This window comes from Stegodyphus dumicola, chromosome 1, assembly GCF_044657685.1.
Source record: "Stegodyphus dumicola isolate Sdum_Otavi_A_Nest chromosome 1, ASM4465768v1".
Taxonomy (NCBI): Eukaryota; Metazoa; Arthropoda; class Arachnida; order Araneae; family Eresidae; genus Stegodyphus; species Stegodyphus dumicola.
Genome location: NC_140768.1, coordinates 142,468,125 through 142,492,934, shown reverse-complemented (window position 1 = coordinate 142,492,934; position 24,810 = coordinate 142,468,125). Strand labels below are relative to the sequence as shown.

The following is a 24,810-nucleotide window of genomic DNA, read 5'->3' as shown; positions in this document are numbered from 1 at the left end:
ATATCAGAAAAAGTTTCTAATGCTATCAGTGCACGAGTCCGTGTAAATAATAAACAACTTTTTCCGGCATTACTTAGATTTGAAGGAACATGCATAATAAATGGGAGCTAGTTCAGAAGTAAGGATAGACAGCAATAATCTTGCAAATGTCTGCCCTGTGTGTGATCACCAGTTACAAATATTGTCCCAACATAGCCAATTGCTTTTGAACCATGTGTATATATATATATAGGGGGTGTAATTTTCACATTTATGTTTGTGCTCAAGAAAATGTTGTCTGTATATGATCTCATTAGTGTTTCTTTTTTCAGGTCAGTGAAAAACATCTAAAAGTTGTCCCAAGGTGGAATTTCAAAGTGCTGTACTGCTTGGGTATATACATCAGACACATTAAATTCCTTAATCATGGAAGGAGCCCTTAGACAGATAGAAAGCACACAAGAAGGTGTAGCCTCAAATAAAGGATCACACATTATCAAGCAAAAAGGTTTTGCAAGGATGGTATAGTTGGGATATAATATATTGAAATAATAATGAAAAGACATCTGCTTACGTCTTAAATGGAGAGATGATTCATATAAATCAACATATACACTCTGGACAGGAGACATTCTGAAGGCTCAAGAACTAATCCACATGGCCTAGTGATGGACAGAATGTAGTTTCGACAAAACTGGAGAATGTGCTGATCCATAAATAAATGAACCTTAATCTAATCTAGATTGGACAATCGCTCTATATATTTGAAGCAAGATTAGTGCACAGTGCTTCAGAGGTGTTTAAAAGGACTTTCATAATATTTAAAATTTAGCAACACTTCCTCAGGTAAAGGACATTAGGAAGGAATGTCAACTTTTGTCAAAATTACTGCTTGCCTAGAATTTCACTTTAGATTCAACTGGAATCGATGATTCATTTAGACGTAATTCAGATTCAGTATAGAAACCTCTCTTCTTCAAAAGTGCACCCAGTCTTTTGTTTCAAAAACACAAATGTTTCTTTGTCTGACCATTTCCTGATCCTGTTACAGGTGATCTGCAATTGTCTCTCCACATATTTTATATCTGCATCTTGACAACTAATGTGAAGGTCATAAATGTACTATGATCCTGAACCAGTAGGAGGAAGTTCTTTTAAAATGGAATTTATTTGCAAGCCGAGCAAAGTAACATTTAAATCATAGCCTTGAGGCCCACCCACTTCTTGTTCAAAGTAATCTGACAAAACAGAACCAATCTTTACTTTAAAAGTTGTAGCCTTCAAAAAACTTTGAATGAAAATTGAGAGTGCACATGCAAGCCACTAGCATGAAGTTTATGCAAAATATTGTATCTTTACGTCTTATCGTAAGCTTTTTCAGTATCATACATTTTAAAGCCTTTGTCAAGACACTAGATGGTTTCTCTTGATAAAGGCTTTAAAAGAAGCAGTTCACATGTTGAATAACTAACAACTAGAAATCAAGGTGCTTTTTAGCTTCATTTGTGTTTATATTCGTCTGTATTCTTTTATTGCAACATAATTCATAGAACTTGTGGTATTCAGAGAAGACATAATTGAAAATAAAAAAATCATTCAAATCTGGTGGCCCAACCCACCTCGAAATTCAACAAGAATATGCAGATTCCTGCACCACAGTCAACTGGATATATATGTCGAATGAAACACCCAGAGTCGGCTTTCCTAAATGGAGGAAACTCCCAAAAGCTTATCCCTAAGCCACCAACACAAAGACTAGCGACCAGCCGATTGCCACTAGCGGGGAAAACTGAGTGCCTCCCGTTTTGATTGAAGCAGGGGCCAAAGCAGCGTGTTGAAAACAGTACCTCGCCCCTCAACTGCCAAGACCCTCCTTTTCAACCAACACAGTCACCAAGTATGGCAAATGCATAGGAGGTTTTCTCTCCATGAGAAACTAGAAACAAAGGGATATAACAACATATCACTTTCAGCCCCCAACCTTCAAAAAGGAGAAAAAGAAGCTGAGTTCCAGTCTTTAAAAAGTTAAAACATAAAGGAGAAAAAAATGGAAAAAGAATAGAAAAAGAAAGGAGGAAAAATCACATGGATAGTGATCCCGTCTTACCGAAGGGGTGATCCCTTGAAGGGCTGGGATACCTCAGGATTGTCACAACCATACTCGCACAGTCTCTGAGGAGAAAAGTATGAAGAATAACACCTGCTGAAGCCATGTTCGATGAGACTTCTTAGTTTCTGCTGGAGATAAAAAAGCCTGTCCGATATTTCTACCAACATTTAAAACATATTTCATTGTAAAAATGTACCAACAGATTGTAGGAAGAAAAGCACTGGTACTAGCTAAGACTGAAATATCAGTACTTCTAGAGCATATTTAAACCAAAGTAACTGTGGAAGCACACAAATAAAACTATCTTATGAACTGCATATAAAAAGCTTTAAAGTTTCATAGCAACTCCTAAACAGTCAAAGTCTTTCCAGAAACGCAAAACATCATTTTCAGTAGTCAGAATCTGTGTCTGTAAAACTACTTTCCTAGCAAGCCTAGTATGTATGTGGGAAAGCTTCTTTTACAGGAATATTTGTAAAGAAATGGTTTAAAAGCTAGTAACTCTGGATGTACAAATGTTAAGATATTACACATTAAAAACTTTATTTACACAATCTTACTACTACAAAAATTACATGACTATTTAGGTTAAGAAAGACAACAGCTTTAGAGCAAATGACTCTAAATATTCAGTCCTGTCTCAAAAAATTCTAAACCTTGGCAGAAGTCCTAAATGCAGGGCATCTGAATATGAATGGGGATTTTCATGAGGTCACTGAAGTATGCATTATGTGAAACAGGCTTATGTTACTTAATTAGTTCACTCAATCACAGAAAATGTACAAATATGTCATACAGCATGACATTCTGTGTGCTATGCATTGATAACAGTATGACGATTGTTCTGTGTCTGAAAGAGTATTGCTTGGCAGCATTGTTTTACGCCAAGCAGAGTTTGGCTTTAGTGTAACCCTAAAGTTATTTCATTTGTGCTTTATTAGTATGTATGATTTTTGACTTGATGTAAAAGCATATGGTTGCTCGCTTTTAGCTAAGTTACATAGGTAACTATAAGCACATGCGTGTGCTAGTATTCAATAATGTTTTTGTAAAAATAAATTTGTTATTGTTAATATTACAGTCCACTTACTGAAGTTAAGTTTCATTAAATAGGTTGGAGCTATCTTCGGCAAGAACAGTTTGGTCACTTTAGCTGGAGAAAAATATGGCTACTAATATTGTTTCATCGAATCACCAACGCAGCATAGTGAAAACGAAACTCGGAGCTCTGATAAAATTCCTCGATGAATATAAGATGGAGGAGAATAAACTCAAACATGATGTTATTATGAAGACTAAATTGGATTCTTTGTTGGAATTAAAATCTCGGGTTAAACAACTCATAGTGGAATTCACCAATTTACCAGAGGAAATTGACTTGAAAGATAATCTAAGCATTACACAAGAATTGAAAGAAAGAATCAAAGAGTTCGAAGTAAGATTTAGAATTTTTCTTTCTAATTGTGAAACAAATAATAAAGATAAATTTGAAACCAAAACTGTTTCTAAATCAAATTTTAAACTGCCTGATTTACCTCTTCCTCAATTTTATGGTAAATACGAAGATTTAAGAAATTTTAAAGTGCAATTTATGTCTATGATTGGTAATAATAATGATTTAAATGATACTGAGAAACTGTTTTATTTGAAAGCATCACTTAAAGGTGAAGCAAAAATGTTAGAATCATGTCAGGATACATTTGAGTCGCTATTTTCTGCACTTGAAAGCAGATATGAAAACAAAAAAGCAGCAGTTGATGTCTTTATTAATAATTTGTTGAACTTTGAAAAAATAAATGACTCACCAAATGAAATTCCCAAACTTGATGAATTTTTAGAATTTCTGGAAGAAAGAATTTGCATTCTTGAAGAAATAAACAAAGTTAGTTTTCCTAAGCAGAGCTATGCTACTAAAGTATCAAATCAATTAAGTCGTTCTAGAAATTCAAAATCCTTGGTAACTAAAACAAACCCTTTACGAAAGTGTATTATGTGTAGAGAACCACACCCAATTTATCATTGTTCGAAATTTAAGAGCATTTCTGTTTCTGAGCAGTATGATTTTCTTAAGGAATATAAATTATGCATTAAATGCCTTTCTCCATCACACGTATTATTGCAGTGTAAAGCTAAATTCAGTTGTTATTGTTTGTAAGAAAGACACACATCATATGCTGTTGCATGAAAGTCATGAAAACAAAATGAATCATCGAAAGAAAAAGAATTGACCTTGAACCTTTCATCAGTGAATTCGAAAGAGGACTGCCCCTCTCCCCCCCCAGCTTTGATGGCAGCTGCAAATAAATCTAAATTTGTGTTAATAAATTCAGCGATTGTTTATCTTCACGATGTTTACCACGAACGAATTCCTTTTAGCTTGATTCAGCTTAGACTTCTAATTTTTATACTGTAGGTGTTATGAACTCATTAGGAATAAAAAAGAACGAGCATTTATTCCAGTTAGTAGGATACACAACACTACTTTGAATGTTAAATCACAAATAAAGACGCGTTTATCGAATTTAGAAAAAGAAAATGAATGGAAAATACAGTTATTAGTTGTTCCCAAAATAACTGACATGACACCATCGAAATCTATTGATATTTCGAAATTAAATATTCCGAAAGGAATAAAGTTAGCTAATAATGAATTTTTCAAGGCAAAAAAGGTAGATTTATAATTAGGAGCAGAATTATTTTTTGAATTTTTTAAAACAGATAAAATACGTTTAAAAGATAATGGGTTACTTCTTCAAAACAGCTGCTTCGGCTTTTTAGTTTCTGGAAGCATTTGAATTCCAAATGTAAAAAATTATGATTTAAATTATTGTTTTTTCTCAACAGAGATTAATTCGTTAAATAATTTAGTAAAATCATTCTGTGAAGTTGAAGAAGTAACTGAAACTAAACCTATAGTTAATTCTGAATTAAATTACTGCAATGAACTTTTTGAAAACTCATTTTACCAACATGCGGATGGAAGATATGTGGTTAAAATGCCATTCAAGCCAGATATTGGTGAAAATATACAATTAGGGGATTCAAAGGAAATCGCTGAAAAAAGAGTGAATCAATTGTGGAAACGTTTGTCAAGTGATTCTGTAATGAAAAAACTTTATGTTTCATTAAGGGAATATGAATCATTAAATCATATGGAAAAGATGGAAGACTATTTTGAAACTGAAGGAGGATATTTTCTTCCTCATCATGGCGTGCTGAAACCTGATAGTAAAACAACAAAAATTATGCGTCATGTTCGAGGTGAGTGCCAAAACTACTAACAGTTGTTCATTGAACGACATATTATGTAAAGGTGGAATGATTCAAGAGGAACTTTTTTCCATCATGATACGGTTTAGAAAACACATTTATGCATTTACTGCCGATATTTAGATGTTTCGAAAAATTGAAATATTGCCATCACAGACTAAATATCAAAAAAATACTTTGGAAGGAAGATGAAGATAAGCCTATAGAAATATACAGACTCAAAAGGGTAACTTATGACACAGCATATGCTCCATATTTGGCACAAAGGACTCTTCAACAGTTAGCAAAGGATGAAGAAAAGGATTTTCCTGTAGCATCGAAAGTGGTTTTGGAAGATTTCTATGTAGACAACGGTCTTACTGGATCTTCGAATTTGAAGGAATGCATTAAACTCCAGAAAGATTTGACAGAATTGCTCCAAAGAGGAGAAATGAAGCTACAAAGAGGAGGAATGAAGTGGTGTACTAGTTTTGATTCGCAGAACTCTTGATTTACAGAATTTTTCATTTGATCATAAAAGTAATGCAACTGTGAAGACATTAGGTATGTGGTGGAATAATAAGAAGGATACATTGCACTATAAAGATACTGTTAATGAAAAGCCTGATGTTACGAAAACATGTTTTATCTCAAATAGCGAGATTATATGATCCTTTAAGCCTACTCGGTCCTATTATTAGCAAGGCAAAGACATTCATGCAATCACTTTGGTTGCTTAAGCTAGACTGGGCGGATCAGTTACCACCACCTCTTGCCAATGAATGGAATTTGTTCATTAAAACTCTTCATAGTATAGAAAATATACAAGTATTTCGTTGCATCTTCAAAGAGACTTTTTCAATGCTCATTTTACAAGGATTTGCGGATGCCTCCGAGAAGGCATTTGGGGCAGTGATTACAAGCCCTGGTGAATACTGTAGTAAACTTCTTTGTAGCAAATCTCGTGTAGCACCAATCAAGACCATGACTATTCCTAGATTAGAACTATCAGGATGCTTACTCCTGTCCAAACTTATGCAAAAGGTTTTAGAAGCTTTGAAACTCAAAATCAATGACGTTAAGCTCTGGTCAGATTCAAGCATTGCTTTAGCCTGGATCAATACATCACCACATCTTTTGAAAGCCTTTGTGAGTAACAGAGTCTCACAAATTCAACAACTTACTTCCAACTATCAGTGGGGACACGTGTCTTCAGAAATGAAATCAGCCGACATCATTTCCAGAGGATCAGACGCTACAACTCTTGGATCTAGCAAGCTGTGCTGGAAAGGTCCTGATTTTTTAAACAAGGACAATTTTCAAGATAAAAATGGACTTAGTGATGAGCTTTATTCTTCAGAACTGAAACCAGTTACGATTTCCTTGTTGACTTTAAAAACTGATTCATTCTTTGATGGCTGCCTAAAAATAACTAATGATTTCTTGAAACTAATACGAATTCTTAAATTACTTTTCAGATTTATCTACAACTGTAGGAACACAAGTGAGAAACGAACAGGTAGTATTAGTATAGATGAGATGGAGGTCTCAAGAAATACACTCCTTCATTTTATCCAAGGTAGGTATTTTGCAGAAGAAATTTCTTTGTTGCAGAAAGGTCTACAGATAACATCAAGAGGTAAGTTAAAATATTTTGATCCCTTCTTAGATGAAAAAGGTCTGATAAGGGTAGGTGGTAGGATAAAGAATTCAAATTTAAGTTATAGTCAAAGACATCCCATTATTTTGCCTGCCAAGAATAAGTTAACTGAACTTATATTTATTTATTTTCATGAAAAGCATTTTACTAATGGTCCACAATCTTTATTAAATTCTATTAGACAAATTAATTGGCCCATTAATGGCAGGAATATAGATAGAAAGATAGTCCAAAACTGCATAATTTGCTTTATGTGCTATTGATTATTGCAGCCCATTTTTGATCAAGTACAAAGGGCAACGCCAAGAGTAACTATCATAAGATATATGTTTGTATTTTTGTTTGTATGGTGGCAAAGGCAATCCATCTAGAGATTGTCAATGACTTAACCGCAGAAGCATTCATTGCTTGTCTGAAGAAGTTCTTTGCCCGACGAGGTAAACCAGAAAAAATATTTAGTGACAATGCAAAAAAACTTTGTTAGTGCAAATACAGAAATTAAAAAATTAATGAGTATTTTTCTAATGCAGAATGAAATTTTCTAGCCGAGGAAGGTGTACAATGGAAGTTTATAACCCCAAGAGCACCAAATTTTAATAGTCTATCTGAAGCAGGAGTAAAATCCTTTAAATTTCATTTTAAACGAACAGTAGGAAATTCAGTATTAACCTACAAAGAATTTTTGACAGTAACAGTTCAAGTAAAGGGAATCTTAAATTCTCGCCCTCTTACACTGTTAACTATTAATATTGATAATTTAAATGTTTTGACCTCTGGTCATTTCCTTATAGGCCGACCAATCAATTCAATAATTGAACCCAATTTAACAGAAGTAGATAATAACAGACTTAGTTTACGGCAAAAAACTACAAAAATGGTACAAAATATATGGAAGAACTGGACTAATAATTACTTGAGCACTTTGATTCAAAGAAATAAATGGATGATTGCTAAACAAAATATTAAAATAGGGGACATGGTAGTGATCAAGGTAGAAAATCTTCCTACCTGAAAACGGTTGTTAGGGAGAATTGTACATGTGTTTTATGGGAAGGACAACCTTGTGCAAGTTGTCTCCGTCAAAACCAAAAATGGTATTTATAAACGAGCAGTTACTAAAATTGCTGTACTGCCAATTGAGAAATAATGTATGAATTTCTTATGTTTATTTGAAGGTTTGAATTGTAATCCATCATTATTTGTTTTCACATTGTAATTACATGTATTATAATTTGTGCATTAATTTACATTGTATCATTTTGTATTATATGAACATTTATTACTTTTTTGAATTTTACTTATTGTATCGCAATTAATATTTCAACGCCAGGCGGGATGTTCGGTGTCTGAAAGAGTATTGCTTGGCAGCATTGTTTTATGCCAAGCAGAGTTCGGCTTTAGAGTAACCCTACAGTTATTTCATTTGTGCTTTATTAGTATGTATGATTTTTGACTTGATGTTAAAGCATATGGTTGCTCGCTTTTAGCTAAGTTACATAGGTAACTATAAGCACATGCATGTGCTAGTATTCAATAATGTTGTTTTTGTAAAAATAAATTTGTTATTGTTAATATTACAGTCTACTTACTGAAGTTAAATTTCATTAAATAAGTTGGAGCTATCTTTGGCAAGAACAACGATAATCATGGCAATACTCGGTCCATACTCTGGAAAGAATGTCCAGTGTAAAATTTGCAACTGCCCGTGCAATTTGCTCCTTTTTAAGATCAAGATTATTGCTTTCTTTGCTACAAGCATTAAATCCCCAAGGAAAAAAATCTAGTAGGAGTAAGATGAAGATTTCTTGCTGACTGAGGGATAAGAGCATGTATACCTGCGTGAAAATCGAAAGTTGAAAATTCATTTCGTATGTTTTTCACAAAGTGACGTGGTGTTGCATTCTCTTGAAAGAAGATCTGAAACTCAGTGTATAAATATTAAGGTTGTAATTAAACTTTAATTCATACAACTGCAACCGTCTTTAGTTATTCTACTGAAGAACATTCAGAAGACAAAACAGTTTTGCAATAATAAAAGCAAATTCGTGGAAATTTGATTTTAAACTGTCATACAAAAATTATTTCAATACATACTTGCACAAAATTAAAAATTTTATAATTTTTAGTATATCCCACTAGTGGCCAAATAAATAGGTATGACTGCTGACAGCAGGGGGTCCGCAACACTCAGCTAACATTTACATCAATAAAAAGAATTGTAAAAAATATCCTGTGGAAAAATTTTGATTTATTTGAATGAATTCCAAATAAGAAGTGGAGGGATTAGATTTGTAATATCCCAGACTCTCACAGATCCTTTGCAGTTGTTTGAAGACCGGACATGATTGTCTTGTCAAACATCCGCACTGCACTGGTATATACGAGTTCTTTGTGTACTTTAGGCAACTAGAATTTCAAGATGGACAGAGATCATTTGCTAAAATGTTCTTCATTGAAGAAAGAAAACTTATACAGTCAATACTAGCACGCTAGATAGTTGACGCAATTGACATCCAAAGACTATTATTATTAATGCTTAATGTAGTCATTTGTTATTCCAGCTTCCAGTTTTGATGTAGTTATTGCTATTGTAATGAAGTTAATTACTGTTTTGTTTTTGTGCACTTCTATTTTTGCACTTTTCTATGCTCCAATCTCAATGAGGTTTAATCAAGAGCCTTTGCAATTAAAAAGAAAAAAAAAAAAAAAAAAAAAAAAAATTGAAGGACAAACATTTCCCCAATTTAGGTAAGAATTTTTTTGCTTAAAAACATATTCACTGAAACTTTATTCTCATACCATATAACAAACACATTACAGAAAAATGGATGAAGTAAATACATAATAAAATGCATTCACAAAGGAAAAAAAATGCCCAAAATATTTTAAATTACATACTTTAAGTCATTGGCTAAAATTTCTTCACAGAGCCTTTGTTCAATTTCTATATGGTTCCTGAAAGACGAAATGAGAACTGAAGTTATGGCATGGTAATAAAACATGTTTGTATTTACACATTTTTCGAAAAAAGATGTCAAAAACTGTAATCTTAATTCTGTAAAGTCCAAGGTTTGAGGTGACAAAACAATTCAGACTTTAATTTTCTTACAAAATTTTAATTATGACTTGGTAGCAAAAAATTGGGGGGAGGAAGGAAGATATATCAGACCAAACAGTTTTATTAAGATTTTTTTTTATGCTCTCGCTGACCTTGCTGTTCATCGGTCTGTTCTTAAACTCATTCTTGCAAATGTAATTTTTGTCTTTTAAACTTATATCATTAAATATCATTATTTTTTGCACTTTTAACGCATTCAATTAAGAAGCGAAATTACAAATTTTTTGAAAGAAGTACATTTTTAAAAATCCTAATGCAGCATTAAGTGTTGCCATACAACTCCCTATTTTTCAACTTTTTCTCAGTTTGTCATAGCAGTGTTCAGTTTTTTAATAAGAGGACTTTATGAAATTTTTTTTTTAAAGTTTTCTTAATTTTATTACTAAACATCACTTTCTTCCAACTTAAGCTACATAAAATTCAACAGCAAAATCAGTTTTTAAAAGCAGCATATGTTTAGGGTTCCCAATACAGTGTTAAGTGTTGTAATTAACTTTCTCTTTAGATGCACTTTGCATTATTTTAACATTTTTAGGGGTTTGAAGTGCAACTACTGATAGAAGAAAGGAGAGTTTTTGGGTAAATTATTTAGGGGAGGGGCCACAAGATACCAAAGAAGCACTTGCCTATCGAGCATTAAACAGAAAATTTAGAAATCGGAAAAGTAAATGTATTGTCTTTTATGTACTAATTGTTCTTTAACTTTACTCAAAAATTTCTTTTATTGCATAAAAATAACTTCCTTTTAATCCTTATAGATTAGTTGCCAAAAGATGCCACAATGGATGCTGCTTACTATTACAAAATAGTGAAATGTTTACACAATCAACCTGGAATATTATCTTGGGGCATCTTTCTTTTCCAATAAATATCAAGGCCACATACAGCAGCTAACACTTTAAACCCTTGACATACAATGACGTCTATGAGACGTCATTAATTTCATGTGCCACTGTAGACTTTGACATCTCCGAGACATCAAGAATTATCTTCGGTGAATGCCGCGTACTATATTATCAGATTCTTTAACTGTTTCAGTCGTAGGTCGACGATTTTGTTTAGATTGCTTATGATGCTTTCTCTCAACAGCACCGATAAACAAAATCACATCGCCAAACCAGTAAAGAAAAAAAGCACAATGAAAATGGTAGTCAGTATAGCAGTGATCTCGCATGCCAAACACCACAGAACATATTTGAATTTAGTAAAAATTAGAAATAGTCCTTTCAACATGTTTGAGTTGAATGTATTACGTTAAAGTAATGATGAAAGTCTATTATGGTATTCTAGTGATGGTGATGAGAATGAAAATGATCATCAGAAGGTATATACTGTTGAGTATTCTAGTGAAGTTGGAGAAAATCTGCAATCATAAACGTGCAAGACCTATTTCATGTAGTGAAGATTCTGATGTAGCAGAGGATGAATAAAATTAGAAAGAAAAAGAAAATATTGTGAATATAAAACAATTTACTGGAACTTCCAGTATCAATTGTTTAGCTCTACGAAGACTGGATATAAATGCAACACCTCTGTGTGTTTTCAAACAAGTTTTATGTGATGATTTTTTTAAAAATGATAGAGAAATGAATAGATATGCAGCACAAATCGAAATGGAACAGAATACAAAAATGAACGAGCAGTGGTATCCACTTACAAATGATGAAGTTAGAGCATATTTTGTGTTATGCATTATAATGTTGCAGATAAAAAAAATCTAAAATAGACATGTATTGGTCAAAACGAAAAATGTTAGAAACACCCATATTTTTACAAACTATGCCTCGTAAACATTTTTTTGGTCATAATGCACTATCTTTATTTTAAGGATAATGAGATGATTTTTAAAGAAGATGGTCAGTCCATGGTAGATTACCTAAATACTAGATATTAGATCATGAACGTTTGACTGAATATTGCAGAAGATATGCTTTGTATTTGTCCCTTCCGAAGTATCAGACACGTGGCAGACTGTCACAAAGTTAATGCCCAACTTGGTTACAACCAAAACATTGCGTACGTTTTCCCGAACATACACCTGCGATAAATAAAAAGCAACAGCCTGCAAAGAGATGCCATGTGTGCATGAAACATACGTGAAACAACTTCACAGTGTAAAAACATGTCTAGTACATATTCCAAAATGTTTTGAGATGTATCATACTTTACAAAACTACTAAATTATTACGTTATGGTATTACTTAATTACTGCACATTAACATTATTATAATGTATATAATTTATATATCAACCTTATTGAATGTTATACAGCAATGTAAATCTGAAAATAGAAAAAAGGTTCTGTTTCTAAGTTTGCACATGAGTGTCCACAGTTGAGCCAAATTAATTGATACTCTTTGGACGCGTCAACGCATATATTTCGAGGGGTTAATATACATCTGTTAGTTTAACTGGAACGTGCTACCCACTCTTTGTTTACAACCTGTAATTTTCAGAAGTTTGGCCTAATGAACAGACCTAGAAGAGGAAGCGCTTTATGTCAAACATCGAAAAGCAAAATGTTTCACAGCCAGCATAATTCTATACTCCAAAGGAACTGAGAGCCTAATTTATCTATGGGATTACTGTCTTAACAACCAGTGAGAATAAGTCAAATAAAAACATTTTCATCACAAAAAGATTACAATACAAGAAATCCACTTATTCACCAAACAATTCATATATTTTTATAATTCACAATAACTAAGACTATAATAATTACAATAATTAACAAAAAATTGACTATGATAATAAAGATAAATGCATACCCTAATTGCATTTCTTCTTTGGTAAAACTAATTTCATTTTCTGCAATCCCATGCAGATACATACAGTCCTACAGAAATCATGAATATATATTAAACTACAATGACAAGGCAATGCACAATGACATATATACCATACAACACACACATTTTTAGGCTCATAAATAACAAAATTTACACATAATTATAACACTTTTTCATTAAAAGTTTCCCATTTTAAATGTGTAGAGAAAATAAAATACTTTTATGACAAATGTAGTAGATGCATTAGATAATTATATTAAATCTAACTGGAAAAGTAATTCAAATTATCATATGCAAGTATTAATTAATAACGCAGCATATATCCAGATCCAAGGGTGTTTGTGGGGCCCCAAAAAATCCCCTGAAACTTTTACGGACTTACTACCCACATTTTGGAGTTTCGAGAAGGGGGGAGAGAGAAATGAAAAATTACAATTATGAAGTATTGAATGACCTATTTATAAAAGTTCAATGAATTACTTTTTTTGCAAAATTAATAACCATAAATTTTCAAACATATAAACTACTACATTTTATGTAAATATTTTAAATTACCTGAATTAATTCTTTAAAAAGAATTATCTAATTTCTGCTGCTTTTTTTTATTTTCTGATGTTTGTGGGCTTGTTCTTTTGTGGTGAACTTCATAATTGCAGGAAGGTTGACTTTTATTTTCCTCATTTACAGTTGAAGAAATTTCCTCGAGAACTGCACATGCAGAGGTAGAAGCAGTTTGCTTTTCTGCTAATGTAGAAGGTTTTTCAGAGACTTTTATAGGTGACTCATCTGAAATACATGTTTTTAAGTCCTCTTGATATGTTTTCCAACTTCTGTTCATATTCAGTAACAGATCTTTGTGAATTGGATCAGTCATTGGATTTTTTGAGCCATATTTTTCACATGAGGTTTCTTTAGAAGCTATAAAATCATATTTAATAGTCTGCACTGCATCTAGGGAATCAATCTTAGGAGAGGTTCTATAGTCAGTGACAAGTGTATCCATTAAGTTGAATGCACTTTCCACTAATGGGCCATGGAAGCAGCTAAGGCAAGCTTTGACCAATTTAGCGTATGTAGGATACTTATAATCATTTGTGAAATCATCTTTTAAATTAAAAACTTTAGACCAATATTTATCAATTGTACACTTGACTTGATTTCCACTTTCATCAGATGTGTAGAACATTTCTTTGGTGATATCAATATCACTCTGGTATAACCTTATTTCAGCTTCTACTTTTGACTTTTCATTATCACTAAAAATATGAGACATAAAAGATGATAATTTTTCAAAAGCTAATATTGTACTGGTTTTACGTCTTAGCTCTGGATCTAATGCTGTAAAACTAATTAGATATGAATTTTTAAGGGGTAATTTCTGTTTCATATGCTGTGCTGTATTAGTATAAGCTTTCATCATAGAAATTTGGAATTCTTTTGCTATTGGATGATTTTTTGATAATTTCTTCAGGAGAGCGGAAGCTTCTGCACCAGTAAATATTACTTTACTAGGTAGATGGAATTCTGGATTTGTGACATCAACCTTTAATAAATCATTATAAGATGTGAACTATATATTTTCTGGCTTCATAAACAAAGAGAAATATTTTGCCATCAATTTATAAATACTGGAATGTATTAAATGAAGCATTGGTTTTTTTGTTTCAAATAATTTAATATATGTGTTGAACTCGGGTAATACTGCTGAATATAATGCCATATGCAATCAAGTTTCGTTTTGCATAACAAATAACCCATTTTTTCCGAGCTAAAGCATCCGTTGTGAGTTGTTGGGAATGCAAGCAAGAATACACCCCTTCAACAATTTTTTTCTGAGCTGCAGAAATATTTCCTTTATTGTATACAGTTTCAACATAAGAAAAATAATCCCCTTTATCAGTTTTATCCAAGTAGTGAAAATAAAATGCAATAAGAGCATCCCACAGATCTTTGATTCTTTCTAAAACACATAAAATGTACACCCACCTATGGTCTGGTCTCTTCAAGGGTTTAAGTTTTTCAATGGCAAGGGATTCACAGATTTTGAAAAAATTTTCTCTTTTACTGCAGCTTTTCATATCAAAATAGATGTCATCAAACAAATCTTCTAAGTATTTATCAAAATATGAAGCAAATTTTTTTGCACAGTTATTAGCTGTGTGACATGTGTCACCATCAATATCTAATAAGTGGGGTGCTTTGTTTGATCGTAGTCTGGTTTCAACACCTTTTTTTTTTTCCACGCATGGTGTTACATGAGTCCATTAATACACTAATTAAGTTTGCCCATGGAATATTATTATCTTCAATAGTATTAACAACTTCTTTTAAAAAAGCTTCTAAATTGCAAGATTCCATCTTTAGAGATGCAAAATGATGAACTACAATTTCATTTTGATTGTTGTCATAAAACTGCACCAATATTGCCAGTATACTTTCTTGAACATTGCTAGTACTTTCATCTAAATTTAGAGAAAATGGAGTCTCCTTTAAAGTTTTAATGATATTTTCCTTAATAGTTTTTGCGAGCCCATATTTCATCTTATAACATGCAGTAGTCCTGGACATTTCCAACGAGTTTAGTGCCGTCTGATCGCGGCTCAACTGTTTGCAGAGTTCAATTAAATTGGGAGCTATATTGAAAGAAAGAGAATTCTCGGCAATAAACGAAGTTATTAATACCTCTTGGCGAGCTTTTCTTGTCACTATATCCAATGGCCGAGCATCAGTCTCCAGTAAGTCATCAGTATTTTTTGAATTAGCATAATTACTTAAAGTCATTGAATGTCTAATGCACTTTGAATATTTTATGTGCGTCACAGTTTTAGAATGATTTGTGAAAGCCTTGAATCCTTCCCCACCATACTTCAGCAGTGAGTTACAAAAACACAATATGCTTGTCCAGCAACATTAATTTTCTTGCACCATGTCCCGATGGTATCCCCATTACCATCTCTCCATTCAATCCAATTCCACCTAAATGCATTCCGGACACCTTCTTCTAATTGTATAATATCACTATTTATATCGAGAAATTTCATAGTGAAATTCTCTCGCGTACATAAATAAAAAAATATTTCAATAAACGAAACGAAAAATTTACACATGCATCAATAAATGAAACGAAAATTTTACACAGCGGAGAAAAAAAAGTTGAGAAGCGATCAATGACAAATAGCTAATACAGCGAAAAATCCCCCTTCTCTATTATTGGCGCCACGCCAGGAGAGATAAGACCTTTGAACCCAGAGTCACGTGATCGCACTTCTGGTCGAACGAAGTCTCTCCCTTTTTTTCTGCCGCGCCTACTTGCCGAAAAGAATCCAGAAGAGAATGTCCGAGAACCGGGGGAATGAGTCGTAACTCGCAATACGGAAAGAACAAAAAAGAAGTTTTCCCCCCTTTTCACGCATTATCACTGCCTTTGGAGAAAGAAAGGAAAAGTTTTCACCACAAACACTGACCTTGCGCTTTCTGCTTTCAAAGCAAACAAAATTACCCAGATCAAAATAAATAATTCATTATTATTCCTACTTCCTTTTGAACGACGATCCCTGGAATTTCCGGGTATCAAAGTTCAAAATCCCCGGAATTTCGGGGTTTACCCGGAGCACAAACACCCCTGCAGATCTAAATTTAAATTGTCATATTTTAGTCATATTTGTTTAAAATTTTTTATTTTTGAACACTTCACACAGTAAACACAATTTCGATTTATTTTGGTCCCATTTTTTGATAAAGAAAAATAATTTGTAGAGTATCTTATGCTAATTAAATAGTTATAATTTTGGTCTTTTTTCGCATTCCTCCCCAGAATGCAAATTAGTTTTTCAAGTATTTTAACTGAGGATTTTGGATCTTGAGAGGCAGAGTGTTTCTGTCATTGTGTGCTAGTTTCTGCCAGCTCTAGCAATTATAATTATTCAGTTTTGCGATTTCTCCCTGCCGATAATTTAAATCTGACATGTCAGTACATTACTGAGCCTGCTTCTAAATTTGTATTTAATTGTGCTGCTAGACTATTGCTAAATGTTTAAATTTACTGACTGTTCTTAATTTCATTTGTAATTCCACAAGCTGTGGTTATTTTAGCACAAAGTCATGCTTTTATGTTCAGATTTCTGTTTAAATAAAAAGGTTGCTTCTATAAACCTTCCCAAAACTTTATCATTCTGATGAAGATGATGAAAATATTACAGTTAGCCAAACTTACATTTTCTAAAAAAGTAAATTCCAGCTAAGTTTCATAAATGATCTGTAACTTTTTGACTGATAGTATATAATAAAACATAATAATAATATAATATTTAAGAAAAATCTATAACATGAAAACAAAATAACATACATACACATGAAAAAAAGAAAAACCCTTAAAAAGATTTTGGCTTTCCCCCTTTTTTTTGGGGGGGGGAAGAATTTGAAATATATTTTAAATGTTCAAAATCAACTGAAATTTTTAATTCAGACAGCATGAAGAAGCAATGATTTCTTTTTTGCCACCTTTCTTCTTAAAATATAAGTAAATAAAATAATTAACTTAAAATACAACTGTAAGGCACAATTGCATAAAGCATATATTAACAGTTTAAAATATACTGGAAGTGCAACCTATGATACCTAAAAATAAAGCCTATAGAAAACTTACTTGTTTCGTACATTGAACATTCTTTAAAAAATTACTACAGTATTTTGTTGTTCCCATAGATACTTTAATAGTTCGGCCTTCCACTTTTGTGCCTATTAAAGTTTTTATAGCTTTTACTGCATCTACTTTGTTTTGATATGTTACATATGCACAAGCACTCGCTCCCTGCAACAAAAAACATGAAATTATTTAATACTTAAGAAATAAATTTCTAATAAAAAAGAATAATTTATAATAGTTAAGATATTATCCCCTCCCATTTCAGTGGCCTAGCCATCCCTTCGGATTTTGATATTTTTTTATTATTGTCCATAGTCTTATTTATGGTCCACTATTTTAATTATTTTTCTTTAAAAAAAGCAGGCACTGGAACACAAACAAAATACCAAAGCATCCATGAACAACTGAAAAATGTCAACCAATAGTCAAACTATATAATGCATCAAAACCCCTAAAACTATTACGATAGTTTAGTACACAATGATGCTAAATTCTTTCACACTGGTTACTAAAACCAAATTATCACATCGTTAATAATTATCAAATTATCATGTACACTGCGTAAAAAAAAAAAAAAAAAAAAAAAACATAAGACAGTTTTATAGTTCCCATTCTACTGGGCCGATTGACGAAATTTTTATGGTCCTCTAGTAACTTTCCCATGTCTTTTATTATTAACTTAATAGTCCATGGTTTTGCCTAGAAATGTGATGTTGTAGGTAACAAAAGATGTCTTAAGAGTCAAAATGCTGTCACTCTCCATGCGTTTTTTTTTCTTTTCTTTTCTTTTTTTTTTTTTTTTGCCATGATTTCAAAATCGTAGTTTTCTAATTTGCTTGCTGCCTGGTTTTCTTATCAAGAGTTAAGCAACATAAAATATTAAAATTATATTTCGAGGAGTCTCTGAATTTTAATTAGTCCAGAGGCACAGGCTAATTCAAAACACCTCTGACAACTATATGTTGCTGACTTGAATGTTCCTAACTCCAGACATTTGCCATCAAAGTGTTTCTTTTTATTTATTTATTTTTATTTTATTTATTTTTTGAGATAATTTGTGAACTGAAGAAATGTTCATGAAATAAAGAGCTCCAGATCTAAGATTACTCTGTATAAAATCCTTTCCTAGCAAAATAAAATCCATAGGTATGTATGATCATGCTTAAAAAAATTGGCATTTGAGAAGGAGTATAAGGAATCTAGAAGGAACTCTTAGCAAATGCTGCCATTGTATGAAATCTAAAACTTTTATCTTTTATGCTTCTTCACATGTAGTAGCTTCTCATTATTGGCATATACGAAAACATAAGATAAAATATATGTGTATGTATATATATACAAATAATTTTTAAAGGAAAATTTATAATCCTTCCAAGAATCTTCGTGCTTTATGCCACTGAAAATTGATCAGTAAATATATAAAAGAAATTTAGAACCAATTTTTTACAAAGAACAAAAATTGAAATTCGTTAGCACTATATTTAAAAAAAATCTTACAAAAGTACAAATAATTTAACAAACGTTAAAACTGAAATTCTTCAAAGAAGTAAAACCAAAATTCAAAAACTTAATGAACAAAAAAGAAAATGAAAGAAGAGACATTTAATTAATTTCAATGCCACATCATCAGGAGGAGGAAACATTGAAACCAATCAAAATCTCTCTTCCATAAAAAAAAAATCCTTACTTTTCTGTTTCCAGAATTAGCTGATGAACCATTCCAATGTGTTTTAATTATAATAGTTCACCCGAAAATTCTCGCCTCTCCTCAGAACAAAGGAATATGGTAACTTTGTAAAGGAAAAACATTAAAAATATCTTCCAATTTAAGAAGATTTTTCTAATCTAAAAAGAATCTGAAATAAAAATAAAAACTTACCCTAAAAATTGTAGAAAAAATTTTCATTCTTTGTGAAAAATTGGTTCTAAATTTCTTTCTTTATATGTATATATTCAGATTTAGTCAATTTGTTATTAATAAAAAAATTAAAAAGAGGACTTTCAATACATTTCTTAATAATTTAAATTTTTATCTTATTTTTTTAAATAATGTATTTAACTGGTATAAATTAAAACGATAAGTACGTAGCGTATTCGGAAACTAAGTACCATTTCATTCTCGGGCCATCGCAGCGCTGTGGTAGGCGTCCTGCGCATGTGCACTAGTCTTTCTTGTTCACTGACTTTCAATTGTCACCATTTTGGTTGCTCTATATTGAGTTTTCAGTTTGCTGTGCACATTCAAAATGTTTAAGACAATTAGTTCTCCCGGTGACTGTGAGATTCGTGCCGTGATTAAATTTTTGACACGAGGAATGTTAAACTGGCCAAAATTTATCGTCAAGTGACAGAAGTTTATGGTGAATATGCGATAAGTGATGGAATGGTGAAAAAGTGGGTTAGAATGTTTAATGCAGGTCGAACAAATGTCCAAGCCGAGGCTCGGAGTGGTCGGCCTTCTGTTGTCACCGATGATTTGGTAAGGAAAGTTGATGAAGCAATTCATGAAAACAGACGCTTCACAATGACAACTCTTTCAGAGGAATTTCCACAAATTTCACGTACTGTTTTGTTCGAAATTGTGTCTGACCGCCCAAAAATGCTCACTGATGTTCACAAAACAAAGCGACTTGGTAGTGCCCTGACATTTCTCACGCAGTACAGTGATGAGGGAGAAAACTTTTTAAACCAAATTGTGACAGGTGATGAAACTTGGGTGTGTCATTTCACACCAGAATCGAAACAACAATCGATGGAACGGAGACACACTCATTCTCCGAAAAAACAAAAGTTCAAAGTGACAATGTCATCACAAAAAATCATGTGCACTGTCTTCTGGGATAGGAAAGGCGTTTTGCTTACTGAATTTCTTCCCAGAGGTGAAACCATTAATGCGGCACAATATTGTGAGACTTCAACAAAACTAAGGCGTGCCATTCAAAACAAACAAAGAGGAATGATCAGTAAAGGAATTATGTTGCTCCATGACAATGCTCGGCCCCATACTGCTGGTGTCACTCAATCGTTAATTCGACAGTTTCATTGGGAGCAGTTCGATCACCCGCCGTACAGCCCGGACATGGCGCCGTCCGACTATCACTTGTTCCTGCACATGAAGCGCGAGCTTGGTGGCAAGCGCTTTGGATCTGACGATGACATGAAAAATGCTGTGGAGTCGTGGTTATCGAAACTGGCGGGAAGTTTCTTTGACGATGGTATACAAAAATTGGTCACCCACTATGACAAGTGTTTGATCATTGGTGGAAACTATGTTGAAAAATAGTTTAAGACATGTAATTTCATGTAAAAATAAATTTGGATTCGAAAAAATTGTTTTACTATTTTTTTTTTTTCAAAATGGTACTTAGTTTCCGAATACGCCTCGTATATAATATGTTTAATATTACTCAACTGATGATTTATATGAAAATTTGCATCTTCATTGTCATTAATAAATAGATTCTATTGCCATATGTTAATGTTACTCGTACAGAATAATTTTTTAAAAAAGATTGTTAATAAATTTTGTTTAAAAATATTTTAATATTTAATAGCTTTTAATTGTAAGGCGTTCTTTTGGGGTATGAGGCTGCATTCTGCATTTTTCAGATTTCATTTCTTTTAGATTTTGTATGTTGTAGATCTACAGATAATTGCATTTAAAGATTAATTTAACGAGCAGCTGATCAGTAATCTCAATGTACACTGTGCAAAAAAAAAAAAAAAAGGGGGGGGGGACAGTCCTATATCTCCCGATCTACTGGGCTGATTGACAAAATTCAAATTGCGCTCTTCATGTCTCGAAAGCGCGACTTAGGACATGTATTAGATTTATATATAGCTCTATTCTAACATAGTTATTTTGACACAAAATTGGACTTTTTCTGAAATAAAACACCATTTTTTTTTTTTTTTTTTTTTAATTTAGATTCTATGACTCAAATTATGCCTAAATATGAAATTTTGTAAAATTTGGGGCGAAATATACAGAGAAATTCACAAATTGGCGCTTTTTTTTTAGTTTGTGCCAAGAATAGTTCACTTGGCAAACTTCTTAATATATGGCAACCTAGTTTCCTTTCCCGTGAGCGGAAAAAAAGTTACAATCATTCTTTTTTTCAAATAATATTCATTATATTAAATTTTTAATTATAATTGTAACTGTTTTAAGTAATTTTTTCTTTTTCAGATTTCATTTTAATTGTTTAAGTTGCATGGTTTCTTTCGAATAACTGTTTTAAAAATTTTTATTTACCCATTCGAACTGCGTAGTTTAAATAAAAGGTGCATTGTTTATTTTTTTAAATAATTTTCTTTACATATATATATTTGTCATAGTTAATATTTTAGGTATTTTTTAGTCCAAAGGGACTTTGTCCCTGAAGGACTATTGTTTTCGTTTTGCGATATCGTGTTGAATCACTATAAATGTCCGTTTCACTTTTCAAACTGTTGCCACCAAATGGCATTATATTTGAAAATGCATTATACCTACTGTGAATATGGGCATGTGGAAGCCCAAATTTGGAATTTGTTTTATTATCGGTTTCATATTTTGTAAAACTTTAACAAATTTTTGGGTAACAAACTAAACGATTTGAAAGCGAACCACGGCAACAATCTACAGGGGGGAGCCTTTTTCGGAACGGAAATTCTAAAGATAGGCTAATTGTAAAATTATTTTGCGACACTGATATTGAACAGAAATTTATGGTTTAAGTGCGAAGAACATGATATTTAATAAATAAAGGCAACACACAAACGTTGTAAAATTGCCCCTTTCGACATAATTTAAAAGTTGAAACCTTTCAGAATTTTTTTTTTTTTTTAATCTTAGGCTTTTATTTTAATTGTTTGTGTTGCATTGTTTCTTCAGATAATTGTTCTAAAATTTTCTATTTATTCATTCGAATTGAGCATTTTAAATATATTTATTAATAAAAATTTTCCAGGATTTTATTTTATTTATTTGAATTGCGTTTGTTTCGGAAGAATGCTTTATGTCTCAAACTATGATGCATCTGAAAACTGAATATATTAAAAGAGAAAATACAGTAAAGCACGGTTAACACGCCTTTCAATGTTCCATTCAGAAAAGATATATAAATGAGAAATAGCTGTACAGATATTAGGTATTTTTTGGAAGCAGATGAGATGAAAAATTAGCTTGTTGTAAATTTAAAAATTAGATGTCTTCGCTGGGATTTGAACCGTGGACATCTCAGTTACGCGCTGAGCGTGCTGACACAAAGGGTCACTAAGAAGACGGGAGAAATATATAGCTTAAACACTGTGCTCATTGCTTTACACAATTTTATCATTCTACATTTAGTTTCTTAAAATGTTATTCATATTTTAGTTAAATTTTTAAATTTGATTCATTTTCATTTATTTTAAATAAAGTTATTTATTGCCTTCCATTTCATAAAAGCCCAAAAACGCCCGAACGGTAAAGTCGCTAAACACGTTCGAATCCCGGCAAATGGGCGTTTTCACGGCTTTTCTCATTGTAACGTGTATACCAGCTGGTTTCCCTTCAAAAGTTCTTCAGAAGGCACCTGCTTTTAGGCAGATAGCCCTGCTTTATCGTAACTTAATAATCCAATTCAATCCATTTTATCAGTATTTGGTTATAATCTTTATCAATCTTTAGAAGCTAAGCATTTTGAAAAATGAGATGAAAGGAAAGACTGGTTTCATGACATCCACATACATCACTGGATAAATTCCTGAATATTCAAATAATTTGAATAAGAAATCATGGGATTCTCTGTTTATGATGATATGATGTTCTATAATGTAATTTAAATTTATACATACAGTCGCTCTTCACTTTAATCTGCAATGATATTGTTTTTGTCTTTTCCGTTAACACAAGCTCATGTGATGGTATTTGCATTGAAATTAATTAAATTCCTCTTCTTTCATTTTCTTTTTTGTTCATTAAGTTTTTGAATTTTGGTTTTACTTCTTTGAAGAATTTCAGTTTTAACATTTGTTAAATTATTCTGCACTTTTATAAGATTTTTTTAAAAATATATTGCTAACTAATTTCAATTTTTGTTCTTTGTGAAAAATTGGTTCTAAATTTCTTTTATATATTTACTGATCAATTTTCAGTGGCATAAAGCACGAAGATTCTTGGAAGGATTATAAATTTTCCTTTAAAAATTATTTGTATATATACACACACACATATATTTTATTTTATGTTTTCGTATATGCCAATAATGAGAAGCTACTACATGTGAAGAAGCATGGAAGATAAAAGTTTTAGATTTCATACAATGGCAGCATTTGCTAAGAGTTCCTTATACTCCTTCTCAAATGCCAGTTTTTTTAAGCATGATCATACATGCCTATGGATTTTATTTTGCTAGGAAAGGATTTTATACAGAGTAATCTTAGATCTGGAACTCTTTATTTCATGAACATTTCTTCAGTTCACAAATTATCTCAAAAAATAAATAAAATAAAAATAAATAAATAAAAAGAAACACTTTGATGGCAAATGTCTGGAGTTAGGAACATTCAGGTCAGCAACATATAGTTAGTTGTCAGAGGTGTTTTGAATTAGCCTGTGCCTCTGGACTAATTAAAATTCAGGGACTTCTCGAAATATAATTTTAATATTTTATGTTGCTTAACTCTTGATAAGAAAACCAGGCAGCAAGTAAATTACAAAACTACAATTTTGAAATAATGGAAAAAAAAAAAAAAAAAAAAGAGAACGCTTTTCTAGGCAAAACCATGGACTAGAAGTTAATAATAAAAGACATGGAGAAGTTCCTAGAGGACCATAAAAATTACCAATATGGAACATCTACAGTAAATTTCAGAAGAGCAACAAATGGTGTTTGTGGAAGAAATGCCTTCAGGAGAATAAGGGAAAAACATTTTCTAGTTCTCTAAACTTTTTGAAAAAGGAGGTACGATGCAAAGTTCTCACATACTATATATCACCATGATAAAGCAGCAGCAAGTTACTGCATAGGCATTTTCAATGACAATGCCACAAATTTTAGAAACATAGGTAATAACAAATCACATTGGGCAACTTTTCAGTGAAATTGAGGCTCTATCAGAGTTAAGAAAGATGCTTAAAGAGAAAGAAAAGATAAAAGATGCCACCTAATTTCACTTACCTGATGTTTTATGGAAAAGGATGCCTAGTTCAATTAATAACATTTTCCACTTATGTTGTCTACTCTACCTTGGTACAGATACAGTAAAATTTAAATTAAGTTTTTGTCTATTTTA

At 32.0% G+C, this 24,810-nt stretch overlaps 1 protein-coding gene across 2 annotated transcripts in view; it reads right to left on the bottom strand.

Moving 5' to 3' along the window:
- LOC118185341 (uncharacterized) overlaps positions 1 to 24,810 on the bottom strand; it is a 117,791-nt gene that overhangs the window by 58,441 nt on the left and 34,540 nt on the right. For both annotated transcript variants that reach the window (XM_085821474.1, XM_035355181.2), the window contains 3 exons: positions 17,551 to 17,715; positions 12,885 to 12,952; positions 9,897 to 9,953 (listed from right to left, as the gene is read on the bottom strand). In XM_085821474.1, the coding sequence (XP_085677600.1) occupies positions 9,897 to 9,953; positions 12,885 to 12,952; positions 17,551 to 17,715 (290 nt within the window). The remainder of the gene's footprint in view (positions 1 to 9,896; positions 9,954 to 12,884; positions 12,953 to 17,550; positions 17,716 to 24,810) is intronic.